Raw genomic sequence first — 17,508 nt, 5'->3', positions numbered from 1 at the left:
TTTAGTTTTCCAAAAACTTAACACCCTTTCTCTTCCTAAACCTACCTTCCTGTGCTGATTCCACGGCTTGTGCTGTCCTGGCTGGTTCCGTGGCTTTGTTCACTGGAATGTTTTAAAAGGTGGCTCTTGGGTTTCAGCGGGAATGACTCTTGGCTTTTCATTTCTTCTTGAAAACTTGGGAACTTTGGCTGTTATGTTCCCCCTCTTTGGCCTATATATATGAGGTATTTTGTGAAGAAATGGTTGGTGAATATTTGAGAGCTAAGTGCTTACAAAAACCTGAGGGTTTTCTTCTTTGGAAGAGCTTGAGAGCTTTTTCCATTCTCCTTCTCCCCTAGGAAAGCTTGCGAGCTTCTCCTCTTTCTTCTCGGTCTTCTAACCTCCTTCTTCTCTACGCAAGTTCCACTCCACCTGTATCTTTCTTCTAGTTCCGTTGGTGAAGTTGTTGGCTGTTTTTGGTTGGCTGTTTTTGGTTGGCTGTTTTAGAGAAGCTGTGGGCTGTTTTTGTTGGCTGTTTTAGCAAGGTTGTTGGCTGTTTGGTGAAGTTGTGGACGGTTTTAGTGGTATTTGCTGGAGAAGTTGAAAGGACATTGGATACCCCTAGCTGTGGTGGACCCTTGGTTTGCATATCTAAACCTTATTTTAAATTATATTCCTACAATCGGTACATGTGAGGAGTCCTCTTGAAGGATGTTCTGAGGATAGTTTTTTTTGTTAAAAATATTGTTTCTTTGTTGATCTTCTTTTGTTTTAGTCGTTGGAAGTTGCCTTTTTCTAAAGTTAGTTGTTTTCTCTAACTTATTTTGTTCTCTAAGTTATGTCTTAATTTTATAAAAGTAAGATTTGTTTCTCTTTGTTGATCTCTCTTTGTGCCTTGCTCTAATTTGTTTACATCACCTAAGCAAAGTAAAACTCTACGAATTCGTGTATCCGATTTGGAATTGAAGCATGATATTATGAATGGTTAAGCTTTAATTAATTTCCTTTTCTTTAATCACGTGTAACTCAATTCATGCATCACATCATTTTGGTATCAGAGCCAGGTTACCTGGGGTGCGGACTCGACGGAGTTGAGCTCTTTTTCACCCCGGGAGAATGATGCGGACATCTAACCGTCCATGGCTATCCAAGGAGCTGAAGATCAACGGCTGTCATCGTCCAATATTATCTTATATTTTATTTGTAAATTTTAAATTTTTTATTATGAATTTTCCGTTTTTACCCTCACTTAAGAGGGTCGTCCTATGTAAGCCTTAGGGGCATATGTGTCTTGTTTTAGTTTCTTAGGCCTATATATAGAGGCCCTTTCTTATGTAATGAGATGATGAATTGTTAATGAAAAATTGCTTTTTGCATTCTCTTTGTGAGTTCCATCTTTTAGATCTCTTAGTGAGTTCTTTTTCTTTTGAGATCTCTTAGTGAATTCTCTACTTTGTGTTCTCTTTGTGAGTGCATCCCTCTCCCAAATCTCTTAGTGAGTTTTGGGAAGAGCTAGATCTCTTTGTGAGTTCTAGACCTTCCTCCAAATTTTCTTTGCGATCAATTAGTGTGAGAATTCAAGGAGAATCCATCCGGATCGCATTCTTCGTTGAACCCCATCCCTTCACCCGTTTCCACCCAGCACTTCCGCCGCCCCTCCTCCAACCCGCTCAGGCCGCCGACCTCCAGGCCACTGCCTCCCGCCGGCTAGCCACCTTCGACACCGTGGCCGCCCCTTTCCTCCCTCCTCTAGCCGCCGGCTTCCCTCTCCTTGAATTTCAAATTTTGAAATTCAAATGTTTTATGGACCATTAATTATTTCTTAAAGTAGCTCCTTAATTTACGCCATCAATTTAATTGATTTTAATTTCAAATTTGAAATTCAAATTGCTTAAATTGATTGCCCTCCTAAATGGATGTTTTCTTTTCTTAAGAAAACTGAAAATTTATTTCAGATTTTTATAAAAATCTTAAATTAAATTGGTGGTCCCCACTCATTCCAAAACTTACCCCTCTCCTCCTTATGTGGCCAGCCCCCTCATTAAGCCTCCATAATTACCTCCCACACAATTCCCTCTCATCCAATTTAATTCTCCCCATTAAATTTGAGTTTAAATTCAAATTCATCCCGCCAATTTCACTTAATCTGGAATTTAATTTCAGATTTTCATTCTCTCTCCCCAAATTGATTTGGGATTTAATTAATCTTGCCACCTAGGCAAGTAAATGGCATTTACATTTCACATCAAGTAGTGCTTGAATCTATTACAGTTGGCAAGTCTAGGTGGTTACTCCAGCGAAGGCAAAAAGTTTTGGGTAAGACGTGGACCATCTAAGGCAAGTTTGCACCAAGGTCATATAAGCAATAAGATTATCGTATATAGCTCACAAAGAAAATCAAGTCAACTTGCTCATCTACTTATTTCCAAGCAAATCGGATCTTACAATATCAATCATATCCTTCAGCCGAGTCCAAGACTTGGGTTATTTTATCAAGGTTATGTTCATTCTCACAATACACAAACTTAATAGGTATGTTTGTTTCAATGTCAAGCTAACTCACTACATTGACGAGTTCACCATAATAATGATTCAAATGAAGAACCCCTTAGTGATGACAGTGCTGATGACTTATGAGTTTTTATGTGATATGTCATTGCTATTTATTTTTGGAAATTGTAATTATATGTTAATGAAAAGAATAATGGGATTTGGGAAAGATAGAATTTTGAGTTGAACTATATTTCATGTGGTCTTATTATTGGGATATTTTGATTTCACTTCATATCTTATGCTTTTTTATGTTTTATATTATTCACTCATTAGTATATAAAAAATTTATCATTTTATGTTTACGCAATCTTTTGATTTTGAGGCTTACGCCTCAAAACGCCTTGAGGTTTACGCCTCGCCTCACGAATGAAAAACGCCTCAATACCCGAATACGCAATTTTAAACGTTGGGTATAAGCAATCATTCACACCGAGTTAAGGTGAGTTAATCCTCCATGTAAACCCAGAATCAATTATTAAAAAAAAGGTTAGAGCCATTTTCTATATTATGTTGAGCATTGGTATAAATAATTCTTATTGTTAAAAGTTTAAGATTCTTGTTATTATACTAAGTTCAAATACATTCACCCTAAACAACCAACATTTCACTCATTCTAGAGACAAGCTCATGTTTGGTGAGCTACGCCTTTCTTACTATCAAGTTTCATTTGTCATTTCTGTTTAGAAATTCATTTCATTAAATCGCCAAGTTTGTCATTCTACTATGAGCACTAGCAGTGATAGGTCAAAATTTGTCATTTTTGCCAAGTTTGTCATTCTACTTGGAATATTTTTTAGAAAATATTTTATATTCTTATATGGGTGAGTACCCTTACATATTATTATTGTTACTTTATATTTATATATGGATGAGTGCCCTAGCATATCACTCTCGTTCTATATGAGTGAGTGCCCTTGCTTGCTGCTCTTCTGACATTGATGACCATACTAAATACTCACAACATTCAAAGAAATAAAAAGCATAAAATCAAAGACAATAAGGTCGCACAAATAGAAAATTTTATTAATAAGTAAACATTTTACATTAACTCGACACATAATACATTACAAAACACTAATAAATAAAAGGTGGTACGAAACTACTCACAGCCACGAAAATCTCTACATACCGAGTTACTCGCCATCTCACGCGATAGTGCCCCTAGGCCTTTTAAATAGTCCCAATCAAATCTCCCTCCAACAGTGAAGCCAATTATCCTCACTTGGTTGAAGGTTTCCCTCATCCATACCTACAATGTCGCAACCTCCTTCCTCATCTCCGCAACTTCGACCAAGGTCATACCTTAATGTGAGCTAACAGCCTGGCCCGGTTCATCATCTTTTCCAAGATGACAAGTTGCTCTACTACCTCCTCCAGTGTGACTAACCCTGAGGAGGGATGACATCGGCAAAGCAAGAAAAGGACAACGACCACCAAGGCTTCTCATTCAGGGCCATGTAAGTGTACTCCTCCGCTGCTGCCCAATATTTTTGGTAGCCAAACATCCGGCCTACTTGCTGGCCCCAATGTAGATTAAGAGGCATGCCTTCTTCGAAGAGAATCCGACCCTCTCAAGAGCCACAATGCTGCCTCTAACAATGGCAAGATCGAATAGTATCAATTGCTACAATCAACAAGTCAGCAGTCTCAATCGTCACCACAGAGTCAATTCTAATTCTCTTTGCAGAGGGCGTCAATGATTTTAGGGACCAGCATCTCCACCATCAACTTTCTAACTAGGCGAGGGTTCATTATTCATCTTCTCTAATCTATTAGCCTTGCTCGTACAAAAGGGGACCTTATTAGACACCTTCGTTCTAGACATAACTAACTCAACTAGGTTCATATCTAAACACTCGCAAGTTCTAAAGTCAATGAGGGAAAAGAGTAATGTTCCTTCAATGCAAAGCCTCTATTTATAAAGAGGCTATGAAGAAGGTGGTGTCACATCATTAATGAGGAATTTACACAACGGTCAAGGATACAATAAAAACAAGACTATAACTTTGCATTTACTTCCGTGTGACTTGTTCGAAACTCGTAACTTAAATTTGGAAGGTCACCCCTATCAAAGGTAATTTAGGACATCATTGACCAAGTAACTTAAATTTGGAAGGTCACCCCTATCAAAGGTAATTTAGGACATCATTGACCAAGTAACTCATCTCTTGCCCCTTGAAAGGAAGTTAACCATCACAGCGAATTGCCCCAGCTCAAGTTGGGAACCTTCAGCCCAACTACAAGAAAGCTTACTCAGGGAACCCTCAGCTTGCCTTGACATGACCAACTGACTACAGAGTTCATCTTCTCCACAACCTCAGCTCATTATCCTTCTCTTTTAAATGATCGAAGGCTCAGTATAGGTCACCAGCGGCTTCCAAATAGCAATCAGTCATTAAGCGCCCCTTCCTTCGAACTCGCAATGCACACAGTCTTGCCCATAACTACTTAACACTACTGAGCTCACCCATAGTACGGAGCTTACTTAATGCAGACTCGGCACTACCAAGCTAACCTCGAGATAGATTATCAAAACTCTATGGCCCCTGCTCTACCTCAGCCAATTAAAAGGACATATGTGTCTAGGGTAGTCTGTGTAGAGTTCTACTTCTTTATTTTTTAGAATGTAGCCTTTTCCTCAAAACTTTAGAAGGGGTAATGAGGAGCATTTTGGCACTTTGGATCCTTTAAAATCTTTTTAAATCTCTTGTATCTAGAGTTTTTTTTGCTAATATTTATAATGAATATTTGAGCACTTTCCTCTAGCTTCTCTCTAGCATATTTTCTTCCTCTCCATTGTCATATAGATTCTAGGTCATTGCTCTAAAGTTTTGCCAGTTAGTAGTGTCAGGTGACATCCTAAGACAGATTTGGATCCAACAATAACCATCTAAAAAAAATCTTTCATAACAAATTGCATTTCTCTATCCCTCCTAGTTTGGATGTATTTTCCTGCATCTCCGTCTACAAATCTGTTGTTAAAAGAAGGCAAAGCTATGAAATATTTCATCTTCATGCCAATAGTTAGAAATTTTTCCCATATATTTTAAAGCTTCCAAAAAGTAGCTTCTGTATAGTTTGATTAGGTTTGTTAATTTTTAATTTATCACTGTGAAATAGATCACAATTTTGCATCAACTTGGATTGGATTGCCACCCCTCTCAGTCTCCAAGAATCCCAAGCAAATTAGAGGCTTAATTCAACAATGGATGACTGATGGATGAATGTGAAGTGGACAAATCATCAGCCAAGAAGGTAGAAAATTACTTTGAAATAAGGTTCTTCGAGGAACATTCGGTATAACATAAAATAGGACTAGTGATCTCAGTACATCTGATACCATTGCATATAAATCTTTTAGTTTATTTGAGCAATAGGTATAGGCATTAGCAAGTGAACTTCAAGAGTTATAATATCTTCCAATACACAAAAATGTAACGATTATGAAGGGAAACAAGTGCCAAAACTTTCCAACGTACGTTAAAACAACAGATGCAAGCCTTATTTTAATACCGAACTACAATAACACATAATCAAATGCCAGATCCATCTATAAGATGAATAAGGTATCAGAAAAACAAGCACAATCTAGTACAGAAGGCTTCAAATTTTGCTTGAATAAGAAAATGTTAATATCATCATGCATCAAGTAAATACCGGGGAAATCAAGGAATTCTTTGAGGCTTCAAAGCCTTCACAAAGTGCCTTTGCAAGATAATGATTCTCCAGATCAAATCTGATAAAGTGAACACAAGGAAAACTACCTAAACAAGGAAATATCTCAGGCATTATAGATGTAGCACGTGGTCCGCCATATTCCAAGATGTTGCTAAACATGTTGAATGGAAAATGAGCTGAAATGTTCCTGAAAGGAGAAACTAAGATTAAAAGTAAGAATATCTAATAACTACTTAACAACTTATGAGCTTATGAAAGTTATGCAGCTAATGAAAATCCCAAGTGGCGGCTAACATGCAGAATAAGGTTATAGTCATAAAAATAAAGCACTGTACTTAGTATATGGAAGTAAAGAATAAAATAGAATAGTTATCGTATTGACAACATATGTGTGCTTGAAGCAGCTTCGCCTACAGTCAGGACCAGAATGTAAACACATGTGCACATAAATATAAACATTGTAACTGAACATTAAAAATTTGCAAATACAGAATAAAAATTGAACTGGAAGATTATCTATGCATATTATGAGGCTGAAAGGATCACCAAAATAAATCTATAAGTCTATTGTGATAACCAAATACTAAAGATAGTATGATACAGCACCCAGTTAAGTTTGTAATTAAAAAGTGAAGCAAAGGAAATATGGATCTATGGATTAGAATATTTATAAGGTGCACGAGATATGTACGCCTCAAAAATGCTGGTTATTTGGACATAGTTACCAATATCCCAATTGTTGCGTGTTTGAACATGCTCAACAATATCGATAGAGAGTTTATCATCTCAGCAGTATAAAAAAAATTTACTGAAATGTAGATAAGATAAGTTGAGAATAACTAATAAGAGACATAAGACGGTTTATGTTGAAAACCCGAAAGAGGAAACAATCATGTGACTTGTCCTAGTTGAAATTATTCTACTAGTGTGAGCCATATATTACAAATGGAGTCATTCCTTATAGCTAGAGAAGGCATTAAATATAATGTAGTGGATATGAAGTATAAAAGATGGCTTTCACGGTGAATGTAAAAGGAGCCTTCAGGTATTAGAGTGGTCACCAAGACAAATTTTGTGGCAAGTTCACTCGTTCTCTTCATTGGAGGGGGGATCAAATACCAAGAAGGTATGATTAAACCTTAGCAATAATAACAGATGCCAACATTGATATCGATGAAAGGCATCAACATTATTCCACTACAGGAAAATTACAAATTACATGAGAAATTTGCAGCGGAATTTTATGCCAAAAATTCTGGAGAAATATTTCCGTCGGATTTCTGATGGATTATTTCCAATGAAATTCCGATGGATTTCAGGCACATTTCTGACATAATGTAAAATTTTCTAAATCATGCAAATTAAATTAAATAAATTAAATATGTTAAATTAAATTAAATAAATAGTTTTAATAATTATTGTTAATTTAAATTAACTAATTTAATAAATATTGTTAAATAGTTTCAAAAATAAATATTGTTAAATTAAATAAACTAATTTAAATTTTTATTATCAAATTAAATTAAATTAACTAAACTATATATTGTTAAATTAAATTAAATTAATATTATTATATTAAATTAACTAAGTTAATAATTTATTACCACATTAAATTAAATTAAATTAATTAAATAAATTAAAAAATTGTTAAATTAAATTAAATAAATAGCTTTAATAATTATTGTTAAGTTAAATTCACTAATTTAAATTAAATAAATAGTTTTAATAATTCTGGTTAAGTTAGAAAACAGTGAGAATTTTAGTCCCACGCCATTGAGTGACTTGACTTTATTTTATAAAAGTAATAGTATGCAAGAAATGCTTAACATAGCGAGCAGTTGGCAGCGCGACAACGGGCAGGGCAGTTTGGATTGTGGATTGGAGATCATAATGAGACTGCGGGTGAGGGAGATCCCAACGAACAACAAGATTATGCCAAATATTTGTTTTTTGATAAATTATCAAAAGGATTTCCGACAAAAATGTCTGCCGAAAACATTTCGGTGCATTTTTTCGTCATAAATCTGCCCCAAAAAAAAATTAGTGGATTTTTTTCTGGTAATTATTTTTTTACGTGTTTTACGGGCAGAAAATTATTTGTCAAAAATATATTTTCCGTTGGAATTTTGCTATTTTTGGATGAAAAATTCTATCGAAAATAAGTCATTTTCTAGTAGTGTTGGTAAAGGTGAGCAGTAGCATAGTATCAATCATGCTAGAAATTCCAGTGTTGATCATGTTAGCAATGGCAGGCAGCAACCCTACTAGCTATAGTAGGTGTCAGTGTTATTTGCAATGGCGGGCCCCAACTTTATTGACAATGTTGGGGTGTTCAAAAACGGATGTCAATTTTCATGCCAATGGCGGGGATTAGCAAAATTAGCAATGGCAAACATTAGCTTTGTTGGCAACAATAGACAGTGTCCATGTTAGCAAGAGGGGTGGTAGCTGTGTAGGCGATAGTAAGCATCATTTGTGGTAGCGATGGCAAGCGTCTGATGATTTTAGTGACAACAGATCTTGATATTTTGGCGAATGTGAGTTTTGATATTATTGGCAAATTGGGAGAGTCAGCCTTCGCATGTTGATGAGCATCAATATTGTTGGCGAGGGTAGGTATCAACCTTTTTGGTAACATCAGGCGTAGATCTTGTTGGCGATGGTAGGTGTGCCTTATTTTTTTACAGTGGGCATCATCCTTAGTAGCAATAATGGGTGTATTCCTTGCTAGCAATGAAAATAAATTATTCAAATAATATTGAGTGCTAGCAAGTAGGGATCTACATTCTCTTCTCTAAAATCCTTCTTGGGGTCTAATCCCAGCATTCTCAGTGTGCAAAAATGGAGGTCAATTTGATCATTTCGACCATAATCAAAACACTCAATTGGACGGTTTGTTTTAGTATCCCTAGTTATATACTATTTTGTAAGAAGATTAATTCCTTAGAGATAACATAATAAAGAGATCTTGGGCTCATCCAATTTGTTTCATGAAGATGATCATTTTGATTATTAGCTCATCAAAATTAGATGTCCTTTATTACCTTTAACAGTTTCATGAAGTTTCTAACAAGCATCCTCAAGTGCTTGGTTAAGTACATTTAGATTTAAATCATGGCATCTTTGGTATCTTTGGGTTTTTCTCATCGAGACACTTATTTCGACTACCAATGTAACAACCCAAAAATATGAAAAGCATTTTAAATGAAAATTATGAATTTTTGAATTGTTGATTGAACTATAGCGCTTCGACGTTGTACATGTGAGCACTAAGGCGCTAGAGTTGAGAGCAATGCAGCACTAAAAACCCCCTCCGCGGCACTGGTGTCTCTGTTCTATAGTAATTCTGATTTATGCATGCTACGTTACAGCGCTAGGCGTTAGGCAACTAAAAATACTTTTTTAATATTTTTTCCCTTAAATCCCCACAGCTACCTCACTCCCTCACTAAATTTATGCACTAATCTCCCCTGATAATGATTACTGAATATGGATACTGATCACTGTTACTGCTTACCGTTACTAAATATGGATACTCATACTACTATATTATATAATTGATAGACAAACGAGAATGATTAAATGATATTACTGAATTAAATTGATTGTATGATAAAAACAAAATGATTGATTGATACAAGTGATCGATATAGATTTCTTTATATAATTTAAAGTGTATTGTTTCTATTTTGCCTTGTATTGATTTAAGTTACTTGTTGGGCTATTCACTTATTATGTGGTTTAAATAACTTCAAGTAAAGAGCCTTCGGCTTGAGGCAAAGTTGAGATGCTAGTGTAGTTTTTATTTCAGCTCTCTGGTATATATATTCTTTTGTAGCGTATGAAGACTATTGTATGTACTGTTTTGATTTATTATCGACATGATGTAAATATTAACTATTATAGTAATGTGAATTATATTTTTCAATGTTCATATTTCTTTAATGTAAATAATTAGCTCTGGATGTTAAATTGAGCTAGTTGTAAAGGACTATTGGTTGTTATTGAAAAATAAGAAATTAATAAATGAAAAGAGAAAAAAATAAGAGAAGAAAATTCTTTCACTTCAGATCTTGCGGCGTGACAATCAATGTGCTAAAAATAATAATATGGTCTCGAGGATAATTCCAAAAGTTTCTAGCATAAATATTTAGGTGCTTTGACGCCTGCAAATTTGCATCAAGATCCATCTTTGATCCTATATAGAGGGATAAAGGCTTGATGTTGTTGCTGCTATTGTTGTATTTATCTTTGATCAAATGGACTTTTTGTTGATATATCACTAATTATTTGGTATCAGATTACATAACCCTACTCCGCATTTCATTTGTGCTAATTTATGTAAATATTGTTTTATTAATATTTATCTTTATATTTAGGATATCTTTCTATCATTTTATTCAATATGAGTGCATCTTCTGCTCTTTTTCATATATGCCTAAAAATCATAGTTTCTTCAATAAATACCTTTTAATAATGTTTAACTCCAACTCTGCAGCAATCACTTAGCAATTAATGCTTCCTAGCTTTACTACAAGTCCATCCTTAAATCATATTTTTTCCACGACATGCTTAGGTATGCATGACTTAATTATTATCTATGATGTACCGACACTTCTACTCAAAGAGGCGTGCAATGTCTGATACGTATCTGACACGACACGAGTCTGACATGCCTCCGACATGTGACAGACACGCCGAAAACGTGTCTGATTTAAAAATAATTAAATACAAATTGGGCATGGGTGTCTTAAATATTCGAAGTTTAACATCGTTACAACATTGATATTTCAAAATCATCTCAATATCAAAGTCTAACACTGTCTTGACATGGATGCTCGACACTAGTAATTTCTACACCCACAACTTGACAGCTAATCTTTGTCTGATATCTTGTTAACATCGACAACCAACTCCCTCTCAACATCGACGACAGACACTCTCTTAACATAAAAGCCCAATACTTGTTGAACAACAGCATTGTCGTTTCCTCTCTCAATGCTTGATACACAACATCGATGCCCGACTCTTGATATCCTAATATTAATCATTTTATTATTAAATTATAATTAAATGACTTATTATTTTAATTTATTTTAATATTATATTTATTCAATTCTTGTACATTATTTTAAAATATAAAAATTATAATATCTTTGTAACGCCCCAAGATCTAACTTGGAAAGAACTTCAATCAATCCATTAAAACCATCAATCATTTACCAGAGCTATCTATAGTCTTCAATCAATAACAAACAGTCTAACAAAATTCTATAATTTAAAAACATCAATGTACATATTCTGATCATTCCCAAACATTCATTTACAATACTCAGGATCTACACATAATCACATGTAATCTATCTTGTCCTGAGTACAAAAAGAATCACTATAACCAAAAAGAACAAAAACCTGAGGATTCCTGATCGACCTCAATCTCCTGCTCCCTTGCCCTGACCTGAAAATATTAACCACATATAATGAGCTTCAAAAAGCCCAGCAGGTCACCTAATACCTACAACTGAAATCAAAGCACGGTACTGAAATAATATGCATATCATTCAATCAAATTCATAACAGTCAGTTGCACATGATCAGTGAATTTATGCAGCAGATACGAAAATTAGAAATCAATGCATGATCGATACAATCCACAATCATCGGTAAAAGAATCGATAAACAGCAGGAAGAAATCCATAAAGTTCAATTAATCAGTACATACGTCAAATCTCGGAAGAATCCATAAACAGTAGAAAAAATCTATATTCGGAAAAATCTCAGTTAAATCGATCAGTCAAATCGATAGAGAAAAATCGTCGTCTCGATAATATCAGTTAAATCAACATCGTATCAATAGAATCATCTCTGGTCAATAATATCAATCGGTATGAAATCATATAAACAATCAAACAAATACATCGCAAGAACGATTGAAATCAAATCAATATAGTAAAACATATTCCATATCAGTCAATGAATCACATGCAGCAGTTCAATATGGTGTATCAATGAAGCGATAGTATCAATGAATCAATATCAATGAATCAATGGTATCCATGTCCATAGTAACAATAAGTCAATGCAATATCGATATATATATCAGTATCAGTATCAATGCTCAGTGACATAATACGAATATCAATGAAATCGCACAGTAACAGTAAATCCGTAAATCCGTCAATAAATAAATTTCACTACAAATCCGTCGATATCAATAAATCCATGAATCCATAATGAGATCAAAAGGTCATGTGGGCTCCGAAAATTCGGCCACGGCCTCTGCTCGCTTTTCTTATTCAGCGAGGGAGTTTTAACAAACTAAGTTCCGAGGTAAATTTTGGAAGGCAGATGGGTTTGTAGATAAGACACTAATTCGATAAAAATCGCACAAAACTCAAAATAACCTGTAGAAACTTTACATAAAATACTCAAATCGTGTAAAAATATCATATCAAAAGTTGTGCGGTAAAACTTTCGTCAATACAAAATTATGCACATTTTCGGTAACGGAAACAAAAACTAAGCAGAAAAATACCAAAACTCGAAATCTTCGAAATCAGAACTAGGATTTGGATTCCTTACTGCGAGACAAACAAATCTTCCAATTGCATCGTCGGACGAAAAGCGCTCCGCAGCCTCCAAAATCAATCTTTCCCTTCTCTTTCCTTCTCTTTCTCTCTCCTACTTTTTCTCTCTCCTCAAAATGTTTCCAAAATATCTCAAATCGGATACTTATCAAGCAGGATCGTCCAGGACGATGCCCAGATCGTCCCGGGACGAACTCCTCTGGACACAGATCGTACAGACGAAAATTAATTCCAATTTGTTTCGTCCCTAGACGATGCTGTCTGTTCGGTTCATCCCAACCCTTACAGGATCGTCCAGACGAAATTGACAGATTCTTCACAATTTTCTTCAGTTCGTCCGGGACTAAAGTCAGTTCGTCCGGACTAACAGCACTCAAAAAAATCAGCTTCGAAGGGGTTTTACAATCTTATCCAACTTGTGTTTGTCTCCTATATTTTCAATAATTGACGAGTCCCATGTTTATATCGTGTCGTATAAATGTTTGTGTCTGCGCATCATAGCTACCAATACACTCTTCATCATGACAAGAGGAATCCCCTATAGTTTAAATCTTGTAATCCCAACTCCTTTAATTATGGAGACTGGTAGTTATTTATAATCTTTAACCTATAAAGTTGAAATTCTTAACTGAGTTAAGCCTTATGATTTTTTTTCTTTCAGAGTTTTCCATGCAATAACTCATAAGCTTTAAGGTTCATTTATGTATATGTGAGATTTCTATGCAGTGCTGAGACAATAAACTCCATTTTCTACCGCTATAAATATTCTAACATGCAATAATTTGGCATTGCCTTTATGAACTAAGTCGGTGCTAAAGGATATCTCTAAACCTTAAGAGACATCTTGTGGCAACATTGTTGGTCACTAACATAACAAGGTAAAAGTACATGGGTTATCATACCTAATACGACAACTACAATGAGATCCAACAAAGTTCCCCTAACAATGGTTGGGGAGCAACACAAGGAGCAAGTGGTAGAATATTGGAAATCATTCTTATTTGAAAGCCTCAATGGACACCAAATGCGAGATAGACACCGAATTAAAAGCACTTTATAAGGGCATATAACCACACAAATGCACAATGCAATAAGGGGTGGTAAAGACCACCCAACTATATCAATCGAGATTTTGAGACCTCTACATTTTAACTGGAGGAAAATATTCTCCAACTCCAACAACCTGGACTTTTATCACTTCAGCCAAACTAAGAGGTTTCATGGCATTTTCAAAGGCATTTAAAAGGTTTTATCTCCCCTAAAGTCTCAAAGACCCAAGTTAGTAGTCACTCTTATACAATGATTTTGGAGTCACAATTTCTCACACCCAATGCTACAATAATATATTCATCCAACAAAATCTTTCTAGAAGAGCTCAAGAAGAATCCTACAAGGCTACAAAAATGTTAGGAAAGACTTGCATAAATCAAAAGAATGTGGCTGAAATTTGGAATTTCAGCAAGATGAAAGCAGAAATTGAGAGAAAATTTGTTGCAAAGATGAGAATGCTCAGGTAGATGAGTGGCTTTACTCTTGGAGACAGGATATGAAATAAGCATATATGTAAAAATGTTGGAATAGCTCAAGTGGAAGATAAGATTAGAGAGAGTCGTCTTAGATGGTTTGATCACATAAAACGGTGGTTTTCCGATGACTTGGTTAGGAAAGTATATGTATTAGATTTGACTTATGTTAAGAAAGGTAGAAATAGACCTAAAAGGACTTGGTTAAAAAATAGGGGTTTTTACATGTATAACACTTAAAACTATCATATTTACCTATTAAACACCTAAAGTTACCTATTTACTAATATACCACCTCAAAACCTTTAACCTTATCAAAAAAACCACTTCGTTCGTTCCAGTTTGCTCCCGTCACAGCAAAGCCGAAATAGCGCGGGAATCTCCTCTCTTCTTTGTTGATACTGGCGCTGCACCATCTCTCTCACATTCGTCTTCCCTAGGATTCAAGGAGAAATAGCGCGGGACTCTTCTCTGTTTCGCTAATCCCACGCTGCCATTATTCGCCCTTTCACACGTTGACATTATCGATTTCGGTTTTCATTTCCGCATTCGAGCACTACAAATATTGGAACGGAGTTAGTTGATATCATTTACAAAGAACACATGATGTATCGTTTTTGGTTTCCAGCGCGGGACTTGTCAAAAATGTAGTGTTCTTGATTTTTTGTTTCCATCGCGGGACTCATCAAAACTATAGCAGTGTTCTTGAGTTTTGAAGGAGATGATATTCAGACTGATTTTGCTTCAAAATTACCCATTCGGCGCTCCAATTATAACTCTGATCTTGATTAAAACTTACAGCTCTACTCCTCTACTTGTATTTATATGATTTTTTTTAGTTGGGATAGATTTTTGCTTATGTATTCTGTTTTTTGTTTTGTTATTTATTAAAGAATGGTAAGACTTTTGTTTTTGGTTGGGAAAGTTTTTTGCTTCAATCAGGAATTGCCCTATGTGTTATTCTGTAAATAAATGAATGTTAGTCTTAATCTCAAGCTGAAATCAATTATTAAATCAATTTGCTTCTCTGACTCCACATCCATAAAGCAATTTGCTCTCGGAGATCTTACAGGGATAAAGAATCATCTTTTCAGGAAACATGGTGAGAAGAAGTGGAATGGAAGTTTGAGAAGTGCTCAAACAAGTATGTTGTTTACTCTGAAGAAGAACCTGGCGTGCGAAAGGGCGAACGGTCGAACGCTTAAGGCGTGTGTGACGTCACTGGAGAAGTCTTTGCGGTGAGTTCGGACGGTGAAGAGGCGAACGAGGTCGGAGAGGGCGGATGTGCGAATAAGAGTGGAGTGGCAAACGGGAGAGGCGAACGAACGTCACAGAAGTGCTATAAAAGGTTTTAAAATGAGAGTTTGAGGTGATATATTAGTAAATAGGTAACTTTAGGTGTTTAATAGGTAAATATGGTAGTTTTAAGTGTTATACATGTAAAAACCCCTAAAAATATTAGAAATGACCATTCTTTATTAGATTTAAATGAGAATTTAACTCTTAACAGGATATAATGGAGAAAAAGGATTCATGCAACCGACCCCACATAATGGGATAAAGGTTTGATGTTGTTGTTGTTGTCATAAAAACTATTATTTAGATAGTTTACAAATGAAGAAGGCGTCGGGTTGTCAATAGAGAGACAATTTATCTGGAGATCAATTGTAAACACCCTTAATTATGATACTCAAATTTAATTTGAGAAAGCTAATTTATTATAAGTTTGATCACCACCTCCCTTCTTATAAAAATATGTATATCCTATATTAAGTTATTTTGTTTAATTTTAAAAGTGCACGTATATAAAATTATTAGTTGAAAATGAGATGGATAAATTGAGATGTTCGAGCAATAAATTTAATAAAAAGAGCTATAGAAATATCATGTATATGGATAACCTAATCATGTGACAACTGTACCATTAGAGCAACAAAGACAAGCCCATCAGGAAGCCAAAAGGTCCTCCAGTTAAGATGTATATGTTGACATGTATAGGTAGGGAAAAAAAGATGGGCAAGTATAGAGGCTAAAAGGTCCTTAGCCTTCGAGCTTACTGTTTTCAAATGAATCACTTCCACATATTTGATCTATTATAAGAATAAAAGAACTATGTATGATATATGTAATTAATAAAAGAAGTGCATAGTTTTAAGAAATATGGTTAATGTCTGAAAGTTTAATGATTTTTTCTAAAGTTTAATTATTGCAATCAATAAATTTTAATTGCTTTTTGTGGATAAATTAGTAGGTGTTATTGAATTAAAATGTTCTAATAATCTTATTAGTAGAAATATATGATTTTATGACCCATTTGATTACAGCGATAATAGTGAATGGCACCAGGATAGGAACAAGGATTGGAATTTTTTAGAGAAGCTTAACCTTCTTCAGCAATTTTAGAAGGGTTAATCAGCGGTTACTTGAAATGGACAGGTCTAGATTGAAGGGAGCTAAAAATTTCCACCAGCCGATTCTTGCTAGAATCAGTGATTAAAAGAGAATCAATTAGAATTTTGTACAGTGCTACTCAGCTTTGTCGGCAAGGTTAACGATCTTCTCAAAATCGTGATATTGAACATGTAATGAATCTGTAACTCAATAAGATAGCGAGGTCTATTCTAGAATTCCTCTATATACACTCAAGCCAAGCCCCTTCGTTGTAAATGTTGATATAGGTTATAGAGGATTTAGTCGTAATCAATTGGTAAGGATCTTTCCTTCAGTAGTTTTTGCATCGAAGCCATAATCTGATAGCGGTTCAGACTTCTCCTCGTGAACAACTTTGTAATTTCTCCAAGCAAGCGCTTGTTCCCTCTTTGAATTTATACAACACCAATTTTATTTTCTATCTTCAAGGATATCTGAATAATGGAAAAAAAATATATAAAATGATTTAATCTAATCCAAACACTTCAATGTTCAAGTGACCATTGAAGAAAGGGATATTAAATTTTAGTTTGTACTCATGGTGTTGTGGGTGTCGATGAGGGTTCGAGTATACTGAGGACCATCAAGAGCCGAAGTTTCGACTTCATTTGATTAGGTTTCATATTGGGATATTTCAACAACAAGAAGTTATGGAGTAGGGGCTAAGGAATCGTTAGGACATTCGTATCTAATTTTCCACCGCATAGTTTGTCCTCCTCACGGAGCTTCACAATGTTGGCATCCTTGTTAGTCGTTCG

General features: G+C 35.0%; 1 protein-coding gene across 1 annotated transcript in view; it reads right to left on the bottom strand.

Annotated features, from left to right (window-relative positions):
• LOC110104933 (protein SHORTAGE IN CHIASMATA 1) overlaps positions 1 to 17,508 on the bottom strand; it is a 36,959-nt gene that overhangs the window by 13,755 nt on the left and 5,696 nt on the right. Inside the window, exon 4 of the mRNA XM_028697502.1 lies at positions 6,190 to 6,397. Within this exon, the coding sequence (XP_028553335.1) occupies positions 6,190 to 6,397 (208 nt within the window). The remainder of the gene's footprint in view (positions 1 to 6,189; positions 6,398 to 17,508) is intronic.

This window comes from Dendrobium catenatum, unplaced genomic scaffold (genome assembly GCF_001605985.2).
Source record: "Dendrobium catenatum unplaced genomic scaffold, ASM160598v2 fragScaff_scaffold_113, whole genome shotgun sequence".
Lineage (NCBI taxonomy): Eukaryota > Viridiplantae > Streptophyta > Magnoliopsida > Asparagales > Orchidaceae > Dendrobium > Dendrobium catenatum.
This window is presented reverse-complemented; position numbering and strand designations above follow the sequence as displayed.